Raw genomic sequence first — 20,957 nt, forward strand, 5'->3', positions numbered from 1 at the left:
ATGCAAATCAACCTCATCGAAATTTTTGATCCTGACCGTCAGCCTCTGGCATTTAATTCTTCTTTTATGTTTACGATTATTATTGAAATAGAAATGGCAATAGACATAAAAAATAATATAAAAATCATAAAGAATATTATAAAACTTCAAAAAGAAATCGAAAAGAAAAAAAATTATGATAGTTACCGTTTGCCTTCTTCTTTCGGGTTTTCGCCGCCATGTCTATGAGATTCCAATGACCAAGAAACAAACAGGGGAAAAAACACAACACAATCGATCGACGACGGAGTGGAGTTGTGGAGAAGAAGCTGGAACAGAAACTTGTTGATTTTCTATATGAGAAGGCCGCGTGCAATAAGGAATATGATGGTGGTGGCGACGGCAGTGACCGCTTCAGACTGCGATGACGTTGGCGGCAAAGATGATGATGATGACGATGATGAGAAAGACTGCTTAGCTTGAATTGGTATAAGGCAGTCTTTTGTTGTTTTGTTTTGGCTAACCAAAAATTTACTTAGAGCCCAGAGGAAACTCCTTTTGATATTGATTTTTGTTTTGGCCTTATATTCTTCTGGGCCACATCATGATCATGGTGTTCATAATGATGTTGATGATCAACCACATCAGGGATTATTTTTATGCTTGGCTCCTTAGTCTTGACCAATTGAAAAAATCACCATAGGCAATGATAATGGTCGATGTTTGCTTACGAATAGGTGACTAAAACAAAGCAGAGTAAAATATGAAAAGGTTCTTTGGCATACGACGACGACGACTGTAATGGTATTTCAACCGGCTGCTGCTGTTGGGCATGCGCTCTAGAAGGAAGGTTGCATATACAAACGAATTGTTGCACGATCTGCTTGAGAAATGTGAATGTGACGACGACGTTGTTGGATGAAAGACCAGCTTGCACACCCTCAGAATCCCAGATGTGAGGTAGAGGTGAAGAGATTAAAACTGGATTTTATTTACGTTTCTTTGGTGTAAACAATGTAGAAGAGAAGATCTTTCTCTCACATATATTTATGGTGAAAAACAAAATCTTCCACTCACTCTCTTGCTCTCATTCTCTCTCTATTTTTCGCCAACAACGAAGACGATGCCGAGATAATGATAATAACAATCGGTCAACAATGGCTGGTTGTTGTTGTAAGCCTCCACAACACAAGCTTCAATGAAGAAGGTTTCTTCCTTTGGGGATAGCCAGACGTACGGACACAATTGCTTGCCGAAGTTATGGCCTTATTGGCGTCAATGTTTTCTGTTTGCTGGCCTTTTGTTGTTGTTGTGTTTGTGTTTTATTTTTTCCTTCAGATGATTCTGTTCTTCAGATCACACTCCAAACAGGAAAGATATTAAAACGATCCTTGTGGCAAAAATCAGACAATTTTTATAGTTGTTGTTGTTGTTGTTACTGCTGGATTTTGGAGCTGTATATAAGCTCGTTACTTGCCCAAAAACCTTAAGTTTATGGAGCCTTTGTTTTGTTGTTGCTGTTGTTACTTTTTTATGGTTATTCTCCCGGTTCTTTTTATTCTTGGGGCTTTTTTTTTTCTTTTTAGTTGTGCCAAAGATTTATGTTGAAATTTTAAGTTCACAGCTTTTTTGCTCCAGGTTTTTTCCACTTATTTTTTTGTTGTTGTTTTACAAACGAAACAAAAACAAAAAGAAAATGGAAGTGATGTGATTGTTGTTTTATGCTTCCTCTTCTTACTGAAAGGCAAAGGTTCTTGTGTTCGGTACGGTGTTTAAACCTGGTATAGAGGTGGTGTGAGCTCGTGATCACGTTGAGTATAATTATAGACGAAAGGTGGCAATACGTAACGTAGGTATGTCCGTCCTTACTCACATAGTAATATTGCGCAGGAAGAATTGGCCAGGCAATACAAATCCCAATGGGAAAAAGTGGCGAGGGGGGAGTGGTGAAACGAAAACAATGCAAAACAAAATATAATCAGGTGAAATTTAATCCATGGGGAGCTGACAGAAGATAGCTATTGCTGGTTGCTGTCGTTCTTGCTTAGTTGCACGGTCGGTCATTGAGGCTAAAAGCCAAAGAGAAATAGCCGCTAAAGTCCAATGTAATAAATGGAAACCACCACGCAAAAAAATAAGCCACTAACGCTTAGCTTTTGGCAGGTTACGTTAGCATTTATGCTGCTTGCAATGAAAAAAAAAAAATTGCTGCTGTTGGTGATGATGATGATGACGATTTTGTTCCAAAAGGGCTTAGAAGAACGTTTTTGTGGTTTCTTTGATTTGTTGTCGTTGTTATTTTCTTTGTTGTTGTAGTTATTGCAGATTATTTGTTTTCCAACACTTAAGACTTGCACACTAGAATTGCATTTATTTTTGTGTGAATTTCTACTTTTCCAAGGGTTTTCTTTTTTTTTCTGGCAATAATTTTTCACAGTATTGTAGTTTTACATTAAATAGGAAATTTTCTTTTTTTACTTTTGTTTAGGGTAATCAATCACACAATTTTTAAGAATTTCTAGATTTGCAATTAGAAAAAATATTTTTAATTATTTTGCTATTACACACACAATAATTTTTATTTTTTTAATGTTTAAAATTGAAATATTGTTTTTTTAGATAATTCACAATGTTCGTATTTATTTTTTTTGTCCCATATATCTATCAGATATTAATTCAACGAATATGTTAATAATTTAATTACTTTAAAATAAATTAATAAGAATTTCGTCTGTCTAAAACTGTCATACTGGAGGAAAGTATTTTTCATTTAGGAAAATATGAGCCTAATTAGGAATCTAAGGAAAAAGAAGGGTGCTAAATTCAGACAAAACTACACTCAAAAAAAAAAAAAAAAACAAACAAATTTAAATCAAATCTAAAAGAAAAATTTTTAATTTTAGAAAAAAAAATTATTTTAGAAAATTTAAACTAAACTGTGTCACAAACACAGATATCACGCCAATTTTACAAAACTAATTAAGTGAATATTTTTAACAAGTAAATATTTTTCGACAAATTTTATAAAAATCATTTGAAGAAGAAAAATGTTTTAATTATCATATACAAGGCAAACAGCATATATGCTTTGCTAGATATAGATTTTTTTTCACAAAAATTTGTAATCTGCATTGAAAATCTATTGTATGTAAATAAAATCTATTAATAAAATAAAAAAATAAAAATAAAAATTTTATAAACATTTCTAGACATAATTATTTATTTATTTATCTACTTTTTTCACTTGTAAAAGAAAATGTTGTAGTGTGAAGGAGTTCAAAATTGCAAACTTTTCTTAAGTGCTATACAAAGTTCAAGATGGGCGCATTATTGGTAAAATTTACAAATTTTAGGAAATTCTGATCTATTTTGTGGTAGACACGAATTTAGTAAATCTTTATACTTCATTTGTATATAAGTTATCCTCCTATTTGGTTCAATTAACTATCGTACGTGAAAAATTATTACAGTCATGGAAATTTTATTAAAACATAATAATTACACGAATTAAAATAGAATTAAATTGGCTTTAGTGCAAATAGAGCTCGACCGAATTGGGGTTTTTTGGCCGAAGCCGAGGTTCGGCAAAAAAGCAATAATCAATAATCGGCCGAAGTCGATTATTTTCCTCAAATTTGTAATTAAAGAAATTTGGTGTTTTTAGTTCAATTTTAGAATATTTGTATACCCTCCACCATAGGATGGGGGTATATTTGTCATTCCGTTTGTAACACATCGAAATATTGCTCTAAGACCCCATAAAGAATGTATATTCTGAGTCGTGGTGAAATTCTGAGTCGATGTAAGCATGTCCGTCCGTCCGTCTGTTAAATCACGCTAACTTCCGAACGAAACAAACTATCGACTTGAAACTTGGCACAAGTAGTTGTTATTGATGTAGGTCGGATGGTATTGCAAATGGGCCATATCGGTCCACTTTTACGTATAGCCCCGATATAAACGGACCCCCAAATTTGGCTTGCGATTGCTCTAAGAGAAGCAAATTTCATCCGATCCGGCTGAAATTTGGTACATGGTGTTAGTATATGGTCTCTAACAACCATGCTATAATTGGTCCATATCGGTCCACTTTTTCGCATAGCCCCCATATAAACGGACCCCCAAATTTGGCTTGCGATCGTTCTAAGAGAAGCAAATTTCATCCGATCCGGCGGAAATTTGATACATGGTGTTAGTATATGTTCTCTAATGACCATGCAAAAATTGGTCCATATCGGTCCATAATTATATATAGCCCTCATATAAACCGATCCCCAGATTTGGCTTGCGAAGCCTCAAAGAGAAGCAAATTTCATCCGATCTTGCTGAAATTTGGTAAATGGTATTGGTATAACAACCATGCAAAAATTGGTCCAGATCGGCCCATAATTATATATAGCCCCCATATAAACCGATACCCAGATTTGGCTTGCGGAGCCTCAAAGAGAAGCAAATTTCATCCGATCCGGCTGAAATTTGGTACATGGTGTTGGTATATGGTCTCTAACAACCATGTAAAAATTGGTCCACATCGGTCCATAATTATATATAGCCCCCATATAAACCGTTCCCCAGATTTGATCTCCAGAGCCTCAACGAGAAGAAAATTTCATTCGATCCGGCTGAAATTTCGTACATGATGTTGGTATATGGTCTCTAATATCCATGCAAAAATTGGTCCACATCGGTCCATAAGTATATATAGCCCCCATATAAACCAGTCCAGATTTGACCTCCGGAGCCTCTTGGAGGAGCACAATTCATCCGATCCGCTTCAAATTTGGAACGTGGTGTTAGTATATGGCCGCTAACAACCATACCAAAATTGGTCCATATCGGTTTATAGTTATATATAGCTGATCTCCAATCACACAAAAATTGGTCCATATCGGTTCATAATCATGGTTGCCACTCGAGCAAAAAATAATCTACCAAAATTTTATTTCTATAGAATTTTTTTTTTTTTTAAATTTTATTTGTATAGAAAATTTTGTCAAAATTTTATTTCTATAGAATAGTTGGTTAAAATTTTATTCGGTTTATAATCATGGTTGTCACTCGAGCCAAAATAATCTACCAAAATTTTATTTCTATACAAAATTTTGTCAAAATTTTATTTCTATAGAAAATTTTGTTCAAATTTTATATCTATAGAAAATTTTAGTGCAAATAGAGCTCGACCGAATTGGGGTTTTTTGGCCGAAGCCAAGGTTCGGCAAAAAAGCAATAATCAATAATCGGCCGAAGTCGATTATTTTCCTCAAATTTGTAATTAAAGAAATTTGGTGTTTTTAGTTCAATTTTAGAATATTTGTATACCCTCCACCATAGGATGGGGGTATATTTGTCATTCCGTTTGTAACACATCGAAATATTGCTCTAAGACCCCATAAAGAATGTATATTCTGAGTCGTGGTGAAATTCTGAGTCGATGTAAGCATGTCCGTCCGTCCGTCTGTTAAATCACGCTAACTTCCGAACGAAACAAACTATCGACTTGAAACTTGGCACAAGTAGTTGTTATTGATGTAGGTCGGATGGTATTGCAAATGGGCCATATCGGTCCACTTTTACGTATAGCCCCGATATAAACGGACCCCCAAATTTGGCTTGCGATTGCTCTAAGAGAAGCAAATTTCATCCGATCCGGCTGAAATTTGGTACATGGTGTTAGTATATGGTCTCTAACAACCATGCTATAATTGGTCCATATCGGTCCACTTTTTCGCATAGCCCCCATATAAACGGACCCCCAAATTTGGCTTGCGATCGTTCTAAGAGAAGCAAATTTCATCCGATCCGGCGGAAATTTGATACATGGTGTTAGTATATGTTCTCTAATGACCATGCAAAAATTGGCCTCATATAAACCGATCCCCAGATTTGGCTTGCGAAGCCTCAAAGAGAAGCAAATTTCATCCGATCTTGCTGAAATTTGGTAAATGGTATTGGTATAACAACCATGCAAAAATTGGTCCAGATCGGCCCATAATTATATATAGCCCCCATATAAACCGATACCCAGATTTGGCTTGCGGAGCCTCAAAGAGAAGCAAATTTCATCCGATCCGGCTGAAATTTGGTACATGGTGTTGGTATATGGTCTCTAACAACCATGTAAAAATTGGTCCACATCGGTCCATAATTATATATAGCCCCCATATAAACCGTTCCCCAGATTTGATCTCCAGAGCCTCAACGAGAAGAAAATTTCATTCGATCCGGCTGAAATTTCGTACATGATGTTGGTATATGGTCTCTAATATCCATGCAAAAATTGGTCCACATCGGTCCATAAGTATATATAGCCCCCATATAAACCAGTCCAGATTTGATCTCCGGAGCCTCTTGGAGGAGCACAATTCATCCGATCCGGTTCAAATTTGGAACGTGGTGTTAGTATATGGCCGCTAACAACCATACCAAAATTGGTCCATATCGGTTTATAGTTATATATAGCTGATCTCCAATCACACAAAAATTGGTCCATATCGGTTCATAATCATGGTTGCCACTCGAGCAAAAAATAATCTACCAAAATTTTATTTCTATAGATTTTTTTTTTTTTTAAATTTTATTTGTATAGAAAATTTTGTCAAAATTTTATTTCTATAGAATAGTTGGTTAAAATTTTATTCGGTTTATAATCATGGTTGTCACTCGAGCCAAAATAATCTACCAAAATTTTATTTCTATACAAAATTTTGTCAAAATTTTATTTCTATAGAAAATTTTGTTCAAATTTTATATCTATAGAAAATTTTGTTAAAATTTTATTTCTGCAGAAAATTTTGTCAAAATTTTATTTTAAAGAAAATTTTGTCAAAATTTTATTTTTAAAGAACATTGTTTAAAATTTTATTTATATAGAAAATTTTGTTAAAATTTTATTTCTATAGAAAATTTTGTCAAAATTTTATGTCTATAGAAAATGTTGTCAAACTGAATTATATACGTATTTGATCGATCTTTTTTGATTTAATATATATGGACTTACATACAATTTAGAAGACGGTTTTAGAAGGTTTTAAGATATCTTAGTATAACGGTAATAATAATTTAATTAATGAGAATTTGTTTGTTAAAAATTTCATTCCAAAGGAAAATGTTTCATAAGGACGGCGATAAATCCCAAGCTGCATACAATTTTATAATCCAAAATCTATATCCTATTTTTGACCTCACTATATTTTTTACTGTGGTTATAATGTAATTTTACATTATATATGAAATTATTTTCATTTATTTATGTAAAGCTTTAAACAAATAACAACTTCTAGATTTTCAATTTAAAAAATTATTTTTAATAATAATAAATTGTTTCAAAAAATATTAAAATTTACAATTAAAAAAAGGTTTCTAATATCTTTTGTTTCAAAAAATATTACAATAATTTTTATATATTTTTTAATGTTTGAAATTAAAAAAAAATATATATTTTTAATAATCTTTGTTTCGAAAGATATAAAAATAATTTTTATATATTTTTTAAAATGTGTAAGATTTTTAATTAAATTTGTTGCTGTTTAGAGATAAATCTCAATTTTTCTGGACTTGAATTTTAGCGAAATTTTAGTAAGATTAAAAATTAATTAAAATACAATTAAAATTATTTTGGTAGAGGCCAACTATCATAAACCTTTTTTTTCGGAAGGTTCGAGTGTGGTTCACTTTGGGTTTAGTGAACTACCCGAATTTATTCTGATAATTGGTTGATAGTTTTGCTGTAAGTAGAGGATGCTATGAGAAACATGCGTCCATCCAACCATCTTGCAGTCTATAGGGCTTTGCCCAAATAAATTTGACAAACATTGTTTTCCTCTGTTGGTTAAGCTACTCTTGTAGTTTAGTCAATGCAATGGTTTTTAGGCTGAGATCAAAACAACAAATAAAATTAAATTCCCCCGAACATCGGGTTATTTTGTGAAGCCTTGCGTATTGTGAAAATTTAGCAGAGGCCCTAGTAAAATATTTTCTATGTACAAATAAAGAAAAAATATTTTCCTTTGAAACGAAATATTAGTCACATGAAATTCCCCCTTGTTATGAGCAAATAAGCCCGCATCCGAGTTACAAAAGATGCACAAATTAACCCCAATCTTTTTTTATTGACTTTTAAAGCAAGTTGTCAAAAGAAAACTACGCTTGTCTAAAATTTTGTTCCTCATAAAAGAAAAACTCTTCTTTCTGTATATGTACAGATATAGTTTTTTTTATGTTGTAAGGTCTTATTTAGTGGTGGGAAATACAAAATAAAAATTTTGCCATTATTTAACCTGCTTATAACAATCAAAGACAATGATGATGTCATAGTTTTTATGTTTTGCAAACATTTGGGAGGATAACATCTCGTATATATTTACTCCACTTCGTTGTGGGGGTGGAATGTTAAGGGTGGATTTGTTTTGTAACAGCATTTTTGGCAATATGCAAAATATTCACAAATGTACCATTACAACATAAAAGCCTGTATTCCATCCATTATAGGGGTCGTTTTAAAATAGAGGCATAGCAAATGTTAACAGATGATTTCAAAAGAGATATGGGAATCTACTGCTTACAAAAAAAAATTAAGATTATTTTCCACAAATTCTATGGAGAAAATATTAAAAGGGTATCTAAAATTTCGTTTTGAAAAAAATCTTTAGGACTTTATGAGCCATAAAATATGTCCCATTGTGAAACCCGCCGTCCTTTTTTAATATGAAATCAACTAAATATTTTAATTCTGTCAGCAGCCATCCGGATGGATGAAAACGTGCAGCCTAAGTCTACCCAGAAAAAAAATTCACCCAAAAATGTTTCTCCATGCAGATAAGTTTATTAAAACATTGGTAATTTCGGATGAAGAAGTAAAGAAAATATTTTCTAATATAAAGAAACAGCATATTTTCTGAAGAACTTATGCGAAATTAATGCAATGGATGCCTAAAAGAATGACTTTCAGCTAATGTCCAGCATGTGTACAATTCATTGCCACTGACTCGATTTTTCACAACATTCGGATCGTTTTCATTGCTTATTTCGTGACGTTTCTTTGATGGATTGTAATGAGAATCAGAAAATCTTGTTACTAAAATATATGCATTTTTTTATTTTGTAAAAAAGTCTATTTTTACGGACCTAAGGATTTGTAATTTACATAATTCTATAAAAAGCCTAGATCAATAATTGAAAAGAAAACAAATCGAAAAGCCAACCTTCAACTATTCAAAATTTTAATTAGTCAACAGACTTTTCGATTCGAATAAAAAGTGCAGCATTTTCGTTTTATTTCGCAAAATTTAATTTCTATAGAAAATTTTCGCAAAATTTTATTCTTATAGCATATTTTTGCAAAATTTTATTTCTGTAGAAAATTTTCGCAAAATTTAATTTCAAAATTTTATTTCTATAGAAAATTTTCGCAAAATTTAATTTCTATAGAAAATTTTGTGAAAATTTTATTTCTATGGAAAATTTTGTCAAAATTTCATTTGCATCGAAAATTTTGCCGAAATTGTATTTCTATGGACAATTTTGTCAAAATTTTATTTCTATAGAAAATTATGTCGAAATATTATTTCTTTTGAAAATTTTGTCAAAATTTTATTTCTATAGAAAATTTAGTTAAAATTTTATTTCTATAGGAAATTTTAGCAAAATTTTGTTTCCATAGAAAATTTTAGCAAAATTTTGTTGCTATAGAAAATTTTGTCAAAATTTTATTTCTATAGAAAATGTTGTTAAAATTTTATTTCTATTGAAAATTTTGGCAAAATTTTAATACAATAGAAAATTTTGTCAAAATGTTATTTCTATAGAAAATTTTTCCAAGACTTTATTTCTATAGAAAATTTTAGCAAAATTTTGTTTCTATAGAAAATTTTAGCAAAATTTTGTTTCTATAGAAAATATTGTCAAAATGTTATTTATATGGAAAATTTTGTCAAAATTTTATTTGTATCGAATATTATGCCGAAAAAAGATTTACAGAAATCTAATACAAAATCACAAACACAATTAAGATAATAAATCAGTTAGACATGATCATTGTGAGGAGAAAGTCTATTACTTTGTAAAATGTAAATACAATTAATGTTATATTTTTGTTTCAAAACGTTGTTAAAGTTAATATTGTAAAATATTTAAATTATTACAATTTATAGATAATATCTCGAATATCGAAATATCCGAGAACAGCAATATTTCAATAAAAAGTAATGAAAAACATTAACACCAGAATTTTTCATTAGTCCATGACCTCAAGCCAAACAAATAATCCCAAAATTGTAAAATTCCAAAGGTCAACTAACAAAACTAAACAAGACTTTATTTCTATAGAAAATTTTGTCAAAATTTTATTTGTATCGAAACTTTTGCCGAAATTGTATTTCTATCGACAATTTTGTCAAAATTTTATTTCTATAGAAAATGTTGTCAACAGTTTATTTTTATTGAAAATTTTATCAAAATATTATTTGTATAAAAATGTTGTCAACATATTATCTCTATTGAAAACTTTGTAAAAATTTTATTTCTATAGAAATTTTTTCACAAGTTTTCTTCTATAGAACATTTTGTCAAAATTTTATTTCTATAGAAAATTTTGTCAAAATGTTATTTATATGGAAAATGTTGTCAAAATTTTATTTGTATCGAATATTATGCCGAAATTGTCTTTCTATAGAAAATTTTGTCAAAAGTTTATTTCTATAGAAAATTCTTTCAAAATTTTATTTCTATAGAAAATTTTGTCAAAATTTTATTTCTATTGAAAATTTTGTAAAAATTGTATTTCTATAGAAAATTATGTCAAAATTGTATTTCTATAGAAAATTATGCCAAAATACTATTCTATTGCAAATTTTGCCAAGACTTTATTTCTAGAGAAAATTTTGTTAAAATTTTATTTCTATAGGAAATTTTGTCAAAATTTTATTTGTATCGAATATTATGCCGAAATTGTATTTCTATAGAAAATTTTGTCAACATTTTATTTCTATAGAAAATTTTGTCAAAATTTTATTTCTATAGAAAATTTTGTCAAAATTGTATTTCTATTGAAAATTATGTCAAAATTTTATTTCTATAGAAAATTATGTCAAAATTTTATTTCTACAGAAAATTTAGCTTAGACTTTATTTCCATAGAAAATTTTGTCAAAATTTTACTTGTATCCAAAATTTTGCCGAAATTGTATTTCTATCAGCAATTTTGTCAAAATTTCGTTTCTATAGAATATGTTGTCAACATTTTATTTCTATTGAAAAATTTATCAACATTTTATTTCTATCGAATATTTTATTTACTATAGAAAATTCAAATTGTATTTCTATAGAAAATATTGTCAAAATTTTATTTCTATGGAAAATTTTGTCAAAATTTTATTATTATTATAGAAAATTTTGTCAAAATTTTATTACTATAGAAAATTTTGTCAACATTTTATTATTATAGAAAATACTCGTATGTTTAGAAAATTTTGTTAAAATTCTATTTCTATACGAGATTTTAGCAAAATTTTATTTCTATAGAAAATTTTGTCAAAATATTATTTATATGTAAAATTTTGTCACAATTTTATTTGCATCGAAAATTTTGCCGGAATTGTTTTTAATCGACAATTTTGTCAAAATTTTATTTCTATAGAAAATGTTGTTAACATTTTATTTCTATTGAAAATTTTGTCAAAATTGTATTTCTATAGAAAATTATGTCAAAATATTATTTCTATTGAAAATTTTGTCAAAATTTTATTTCCATAAAAAATTTTGCCACGATTTTATCTCCATAGGAAATTTTGTCAAAATTTTACTTGTATCGAAAATTGTGCCGAAATTGTATTTCTATCGACAATTTTGTCAAAATTACATTTCTACAGAAATTTCAAAATTTCATTTGTTTCTATTGAATTGAATTTTATCAAAATTTTATTTCTATCGAACATTTTTCACAATTTTATTTCTATAGAAAATTATGTCAAAGTATTATTTCCATTGAAAATTTTGTCAAAATGTTATTTCCATTGAAAATTTTGTCAAAATTTTATTATTATAGAAAATTTTGTCAAAATTTTATTATTATAGAAAATTTTGTCAAAATTTTATTATTATAGAAAATTTTGTCAACATTTTATAATAATAAAGAAATAAAGAAAATTTTGTCAACATTTTATTATTATAGAAAATTTTGTCAAAATTTTATTATAGACAATTTTGTCAAAATTTTATTTCTATAGAAAATTTTGTAAAAATTGTATTTCTATATGATAGTGTCATTCCAAAGTTATTGTTAATTCATAATATTGTGAGAGATACAGGAATCAAAAGCTATGACAGTATTTGTAAAAATTTTGCCGAAATTTTATTTCTGTCGACAATTTTGTCAATATTTGATTTCTATAGAAAATGTTGTCAACATTTCATATATATCGAAAATTTTATCAAAATTTTATTTCCATAGAAAATTATGTCAAAATATTATTTCTATTGAAAACTTTGTAAAAATTGTATTTCTATAGAAATTTTTTCACAATTTTACTTCTATAGAAAATTTTGTCAAAATTTTGCCGAAATTGTATTTCTATCGACAATTTTCCAAAAATGTATTTCTATCGAAAATTTTGTCAAAATTTTATTTCTTAACAAAAGTTGTCAACATTTTGTTTCTATTGAAAATTTTTGTCAAAATTTTATATCTATCGAAAATATTGTCAAAATTTTATTTCTATAGAAAATTTTGCCTATAGAACATTTTTCCAAAATTTTATTTCTATATGATAGTATCATTCCAAAGTTATTATTAATTCATAATATTGTGGGGGATACATGACCCAAAACTTATGACAGTGCTCTTCATATTTTACAATCAATTTTGAGAATGTTTCACTCTTTTCCCAATCGAAATCGCCATAAGTATAAACTTTTCCACAGGAGGGAAATCGCCTTAGAAATTCGTGATCACCAATAGGTTAAAAAAAATATATGGGGCTATGAAACAAATTACTGTATGTGTTACGTACAGAATGAAATCATTTAGCAGCGACATTATAAAATGTTTGTATCGTTGTTTGTCACAGGAAAAACTCTGGAAAATTTTTGTTCCAATGAATTAAGTTATTCCTTTCATTTAAACATTTGAAGGCAATTGTGCAGGTATTTGATTATTTCGATAGATTTTCATTGAAATCATAAACAGTTTCTTCACGAAAATAACATGGTTGCCATAAAAATGAGACAATCATGGTGAATATTTATCAAATGTTATATCAAATGTTATATTCATATCGAACACACTATCTTTCATATGCTCAAATATATTCACGAAATCTATGGCAAATTTTTTAGCCCAAAAATTTTAAATAATTTTTCTCTGATTTTTTTAATCCACATTCCTATTGCCGCTGAAGTAAAAAAAAAAAAAACGCAAAATCCTAGGCATTAAATTTACACGAAATAAATTTTTGAAAACAAAAATCCATTGATAAAATTCAAAGCCCATGGAGAAAGGCAATTGTGTTGACGGCGGCAGCAATATCGAACGGGGCTAAAGGGCGGCATGTATTTTTGTTTTCGTTTATGCTGATAATGAGCATTGATTTCTGGCGGGGTTGTCGGCTTTTTTGGGGTTACACACTGTTACTGATGTTGTTGTTGTTGTCTTCAATATGAATGTTTATGTTCGTCTTAGGGAAAATAATATTTTGTCGATATTTTTAGCTACGACGACGACAACAACACATATTCATAGGCCAGTAAGCACGTACATACATACACACATATACAAGAAAACCAATGTAAAGGGTGATTCTTTTGAGGTTAGGATTTTCATGCATTAGTATTTGACAGATCACGTGGGATTTCAGACATGGTGTCAAAGAGAAAGATGCTCAGTATGCTTTGACATTTCATCATGAATAGACTTACTAACGAGCAACGCTTGCAAATCATTGAATTTTATTACCAAAATCAGTGGCAGAAAATCCGCTTTTTTATCGACAAATTTTGTTCAGCGATGAGACTCATTTCTGGTTGAATGGCTACGTAAATAAGCAAAATTGCCGCATTTGGAGTGAAGAGCAACCAGAAGCCGTTCAAGAACTGCCCATGCATCCCGAAAAATGCACTGTTTGGTGTGGTTTGTACGCTGGTGGAATCATTGGACCGTATTTTTTCAAAGATGCTGTTGGACGCAACGTTACGGTGAATGGCGATCGCTATCGTTCGATGCTAACAAACTTTTTGTTGCCAAAAATGGAAGAACTGAACTTGGTTGACATGTGGTTTCAACAAGATGGCGCTACATGCCACACAGCTCGCGATTCTATGGCCATTTTGAGGGAAAACTTCGGAGAACAATTCATCTCAAGAAATGGACCGGTAAGTTGGCCACCAAGATCATGCGATTTGACGCCTTTAGACTATTTTTTGTGGGGCTACGTCAAGTCTAAAGTCTACAGAAATAAGCCAGCAACTATTCCAGCTTTGGAAGACAACATTTCCGAAGAAATTCGGGCTATTCCGGCCGAAATGCTCGAAAAAGTTGCCCAAAATTGGACTTTCCGAATGGACCACCTAAGACGCAGCCGCGGTCAACATTTAAATGAAATTATCTTCAAAAAGTAAATGTCATGGACCAATCTAACGTTTCAAATAAAGAACCGATGAGATTTTGCAAATTTTATGCGTTTTTTTTAAAAAAAAAGTTATCAAGCTCTTAACAAATCACCCTTTATATGGGATGGCTAGTATGGAGTTTAGTAAGCATACACACTCTCGTACACACATAGAGTTATACGATTTGAGAACTATGTTCACTCAAATATTTGGAATTGTATTGTTTTTGTTGTTTTCTGATTTTCTACTCTTTTTCAGATAAATTCCCAAAAAAGAAATCCAACCACACAACAACAACAACAACAAAGGCATAACACCCAAAACACCATTCTAGACAGATAGACAGACGACATAAAGGTTCTTAGACTATATAATTGCGTTGTTGTTGTTGTTTTCGTAGAGATGATAGAGTAATTGGAGGTGAGATGAGCATACTCAATACGCACACGTACGCATAAGAAAAAACCAAACTGGAGAGTTGAGAATTGATTTTTTGTTGTTGTTGTCTTGTATTATTATTAACAATATTGTTGTTGTTTTTGTTTTTTTTTTTTTACTTTAAACAGTTATCGTCATCGTTATAAACACATGTATATCGAATATCTGATAGATACTTTGGGGTTTTATAATAGTAAAACGAACGTTTTAGGAATTGCTAATTAACTTGATTTAAATCTAAGCGTATTTTTTCATCGTTGTTGTTTAATATTTGTATAGTGGTTTTTATTAATATTATTTGTTGTTGTTGGTGTTTTTCTAATATGTTTTATAGGTTTTCTAATGCTGTATGAAAACAAAAAACACCGCACTACTGTATTTTATTTCACTTCTATATCCATATATTCCTTTTGTTTTTTTTTTTTTGCTTTATTTGATCAATAATTTCGTGTAACTATCTTTTGGTTTTTTGCTGTATTTATCCAATGGTAAACAAATTTGTGGTTACGTTGTAGGTTTTTTCTCTTTTTTTGCTTTATATTTGTTGACTAATCATACTTTTCTTTTTGTTTGATATCCAGATATGTGTATTTTGTTTAGCCCGTTTTTAACATAATAAAAAAAATAATATTTTTGTTATTCTTTTTGTTTTCCTTGTGTATATAAAATAAACACACAAACACTAAATGGAGAATAAAAGTGTACTACGTTAGCGAACGGAAACGATAAGGCGAAATAAAACTACGACGGATGCGCTACTACGTCATGAGATACGTACAACACATCAGGTACTAAATGCAACAGGCCGATTTGAAAACTACTACACCATAATTATGGCATACAAATTCGAAAACCGCCAGCCGCCATATACTAGCAGCACACAAGTTAGCAGTCAAGATAAAGATTAAGAGAATTCAAACAAAAATCATTCTCTCGCTCACGTTGTAATCTTAGTAGTATTCTCTCATTGTTAGAGTATATGAGATTCATTGGGCTATATGCTATGAATTTACGTCTGTGATTATCGTAACGGCAAAACAGGTTTGCCATACGATAGCAAAAGGCCATCAAGAGAGAGAGAGAGAGAGCAAACATTGCGCATAATCTCACTGACAAACAATTGAGAAGACGTTTAAATCGTTAAATGATTTCTCAGCTGGGAGCATAACCATATTAGTAAAGATAAAAGTGTAGCAATCTACTGAATACTATTAATACCCTACAGGGAAAGGCAATGTTAGAATTTATTCCAAAATATGAGAATGAGAATATGAGAATTTATTCTATGTAAATTCATTCCAATGACTGAAATTCATTCCGATAAGTTATCTAGAAAAATGTATTCCAATGATGTTTCATTCATTGAATTTTCTGTGTAAATTCATTACATTGAATGTATACATGATAATAAATTTCATTAAATTTTCCTATGAAAATGCACTCCAATGAAGTCTCCTACAATAATTCATTCCAAAGAATTTTCCTAAGAAAATTCACTCCAATGAATTTGCCTAAGAAGTTTCCTATAAAAATTCACTCCAATGAAGTTTCCTATAAAAATCCATTCCAATGAGGTTTCCTATAAAAATTCATACCAATGAATTTTTCTACGGAAATTCATTTTGATAAATTTTCCTGCGAAAATTCATTCTAATGAATTTTTCTATGAAAATTCATTTTAATTAACTTTTCTATGAAAATTCATTTTAATGAACTTTTCTGTGAAAATGAATTTTCCTATAAAAAATTCACTCCAATGAAGTTTCCTACAATAATTCATTCCAATGAATTTTCCGATGAAAATGAATTTTTCTATGAACATTCAAATAAACGAAGTTTCCTATAAAAATTCATTCCAATGAAGTTTCTCATAAAAATGCATTCCAATGAATTTCTCTACGAAAATTAATTTTGATAAATTTTCCTGCGAAAATTCATTCTAATGAATTTTTCTATTAAAATTCATTTTAATGAATGAATTTGCCTATAAACATTCACTCCAAAGAAGTTTCCTATAAAAATTCACTCCAAAGAAGTTTCCTATAAAAATTCACTCCAATGAAGTTTCCTATAAAAATTCATTCCAATGAAGTTTCCTATAAAAAAATCATTTCAATGAAGTTTTTCATAAAAATTCATACCAATGAATTTTTCTACGGAAATTCATTTTGATAAAGTTTTCTGCGAAAATTCATTCTAATGAATTTTTCTATGAAAATTCATTTTAATTAACTTTTCTATGAAAATTCATTTTAATTAACTTTTCTGTGAAAATGAATTTTCCTATAAAAAATAATTCATTCCAATGAATTTTCCTATGAAAATTCATTCCAAAGAATTTTCCTATGAAAATTTACTCCAATGAATTTTCCTATAAAAATTCACTCCAATGAAGTTTCCTATAAAAATTCATTCCAATGAAGTTTCCTATAAAAATTCATTTCAATGAAGTTTCTCATAAAAATTCATACCAATGAATTTTTCTACGGAAATTCATTTTGATAAATTTTCCTGCGAAAATTCATTTTAAGGAATTTTTCTGTGAAAATTCATTTTAATTAACTTTTCTATGAAAATTCATTTTAATTAACTTTTCTGTGAAAATGAATTTTCCTATGAAAATTCACTCCAATGATGTTTCATATACAAATTCATTCCAATGAAGTTTCTCATAAAAATGCATTCCAATGAATTTTAATGAATTTTTCTATGAAAATTCATTTTATTGAATTTTTCTATGAAACTTCATTTTAATGAATTTTTCTATGAAAACTCATTTTAATGATTTTTTTCTATGAAAATACATTTTAATTAATTTTTCTGTGAAAATTAATTGTAATGGATTTTTCTATGAAAACTCATTTTAATGAATTAATTTTTATATAAATTCGTTCTATATATTAAAAAAAATCATTCTATAAAATTTTCTTTAAAATTTATTCCAATAAATTTTTATTAAAAAGTCTTTCCAATGAATTTTCTATAAAATATATGAAAACTCGTTCCAATGAATTTTCGATGAAAATGCATTCCAATGAATTTTCTTCACAAATTCATTTCAATGAGTTGTCTATATCGATTTCCATGAATTTTCCTATGAAAACGTATTCCAATTTTCATATAAAAATCATTCTAAATAATTTTCTTTAAAAATGAAAGATGAGTTTTCCATAAAAACTCATGCAATTTCTTTCCGATGAATTTTCCATTATTCCATGATTATGTTCAATGAATTTATTTTTTAAAAATTCTGTTCAATGAATTTTCTTTGAAAATGGTCTGTAAAAATTCATTCCAATGGAAATTTATCCCAATGAATTGTCTTATAAAGTTTTATTCTAAATATTTGTCTACAAGTTTTCGTTTAAAAATTATCATTAAAATTCATTCTAATAAATTTTTATTGAAAAGTCTTTCCAATGAATTTTCTATAAAATACATGAAAATTCGTTCCGATGAATTTTCGATGAAAATTCATTCCAATGAATTTTCTTTACAAATTCATTTCAATGAATTGTCTGTATCGATTTCCATGAATTTTTCTATGAAAACGTATTCCAATTTTCTTGTAGAAATCATTCTAAATAATCTTCTTTAAAAATGAAAGACGAGTTTTCCATAAAAACTCATGCAATTTCTTTCTGATAAATTTCCCATGAAAATCGATTCCAATGAATTTTGTTTGAAAATTATGTTCAATGACTTTATTTTTTGAAAATTCTGTTCAATGAATTTTCTTAGAAAATGGTCTATAGAAATTCATTTCAATGGAAATTTATCCCAATGAATTTTCTTATAAAATTTTATTTTAAATATTTGTCTATAAAAATTCCTTCCAAGGATTCAATTTCTCTGGATTCATTCTATATAATTTTCTTTAAAATTCATTCCAATAAATTTTATTGAAAAGTCTTTCCAATGAATTCGCTTTACAAATTAACTTCAGTGAATTGTCTAACATATATCAATTTCCATGAATTTTCCTCCTATGAAAACGTATTTCAATTTTCTTATAAAAATCACTAAATAATTTTCTTTAAAAATGAGATAGCGTTTTCCATAAAAATTCATGCAATTTCTTACCAATAAATTTTCCATAAAAATTAGTTCCAATGAATTTTCTTTGAAAATTACGTTCAATGTTTTTTTTTTAATCCTGTTCAATGAATTTTCTATGAAAATTCATTACAATGTATTTTCGTTGAAATAATTCTCTATTGAAATTCATTCAATTTATCCCAATGACTTTTCTTATAAAAAAATATTATAAATATTATACTACAAAAATGCATTCCAAGAAATTTTCTTTGGAAGTTCATTTCAATGAACCAATAAATTCTATAAATAAATAGAAGACTAAAAACGTTTCACTAACATCAACACAGAAGCTATAAATAGCACTAACCAGTAGCGCCACTAGTGGAGAATATTGCGGAAACTCATCTAGCACCCATTCCCTCCTCTCATCCATTAACAAAACAGCTGTCAATCAAAAATCCGGATAATACACATAAATGTTAGCTTAAAAGTCCAAATTATAACAGATACTTCGACATGAAAAATATTCCCTTGATTTAAAAATAAAATTAAGGCCAAGTTTATCAAATTACATATTATTCACCTCTTTCCCCAATTGTAATTTTTGTCTTTGAAGACTAAATGTTTATCGTACCACCGTCGTATATGCAATTTTCACTTTTAATATCTCTATAAAGTATCCAAAAAGCGACCATGGCCAAGATAACTTCTTTTTTCTCTTTCTCTTGTTTGCCATTATACTCGTATTTCTCAATAAAATACTCCATTGACTGTTTCAATTCTCTCCTTATTATTTTTTTTAGCTGTTCCCATCGAATTTCTTCTCACAAAAAGGTTTATGGCCTTTGATTCTTTATTGTCTTTTTGTTTAGTTTCTTCTTTTTCGATTTTATTTTGTTCGAGAATTGAAACGAAATCCAAAAAAAAAGAATCTAAAAGATACACAAGACAACACACGTTCTTTCTCTTTGCCTTTTAACAATATCTTTGCAACCTCATCAACAATGATGACGATGGCAACGAAATTGTCTTATTTTTCCCTTCTTTGCAACGTCAAGGGATTTCTTCTTGTTTATATTTTTCATTCTCGGCATACGACGTAAGTATTTTGGCTATGTGTGTGAGCGTGTTTGTGCGTTTGTGAATGGCTGCAGTGTTCGGAAAAAGATACATTCACTGGCTCGCACCTACTCATTCTTGACTCACTCACACATGTGAGTAGAGTTTGACTGACATATCTCATTATTAAATCTGATTGCTTTGAGAGACACATTTGATTTCAATGTCTCTTCCACTGTATATATTTTTTTGTGTTGGTGTCTGTCCGATGGACCGATCGAGCCAAAGAATTGCTGCAATAATTCTCATTCACTCGATGTGTACACATAGCGGATGCTGTATTATCAGAGATGCCATATAGATGCTTTAGACTAAAGAAAGTGGGGATTTTAGATTTAAGTTGTTGGAAAAGAAGGCTTTACAAAAATCAGAAAATACGTAGGGAGGTTATTCTGAAGAATACAAATATGCCTCCCTCATATAATGCATCGTTTCCATTGAAAAATAATTTAAATACTCGATTTATCAACGACTCTCTTGAAGCGAATTTATACGCTATGGACTGGGAGAGATGGTAATCACTTGGTCCAGACCATAAGAGGTATTTTGAAGGACCTTCTGCCGAGTTACTATCCATGTATGCCGTATAACGTTGTTCTGATGAAACACATTTCTTTTCCTATTGATAAAAATTGACCGCTTCTGGGAAATTACATTTTCGGGACAATATAATTCCGAATTAAGAGGTTTGCAGTATGGGATCACTAGATAAAATCCTGCCAATCACACACCAAATTCCACCAGGCAGATATTTTTGACCTAGCCACCACATCCGCAGGCACACAG

The 20,957-nt window shown here is 29.4% G+C and overlaps 1 protein-coding gene across 2 annotated transcripts in view; it reads right to left on the reverse strand.

Annotated features, from left to right (window-relative positions):
- Nucleotides 1-20,957, reverse strand: part of tkv (serine/threonine receptor kinase thickveins) — a 671,465-nt gene that overhangs the window by 131,932 nt on the left and 518,576 nt on the right. The window contains exons 1-2 of one of the 2 annotated variants that reach the window (XM_075296998.1): nt 15,573-15,805; nt 187-2,497 (exon numbers count right to left, since the gene is read on the reverse strand). The exons of the other annotated variant lie outside the window; for it this stretch is intronic. Coding sequence (XP_075153113.1) covers nt 187-220 — 34 coding nt within the window. The 5' untranslated portion in view covers nt 221-2,497; nt 15,573-15,805. Of the gene's footprint in view, nt 1-186; nt 2,498-15,572; nt 15,806-20,957 lie in introns of those variants that run through there. 2 annotated transcript variants of the gene reach the window in all.

This window comes from Haematobia irritans, chromosome 2, assembly GCF_050003625.1.
Source record: "Haematobia irritans isolate KBUSLIRL chromosome 2, ASM5000362v1, whole genome shotgun sequence".
In the NCBI taxonomy this organism is placed as follows: domain Eukaryota; kingdom Metazoa; phylum Arthropoda; class Insecta; order Diptera; family Muscidae; genus Haematobia; species Haematobia irritans.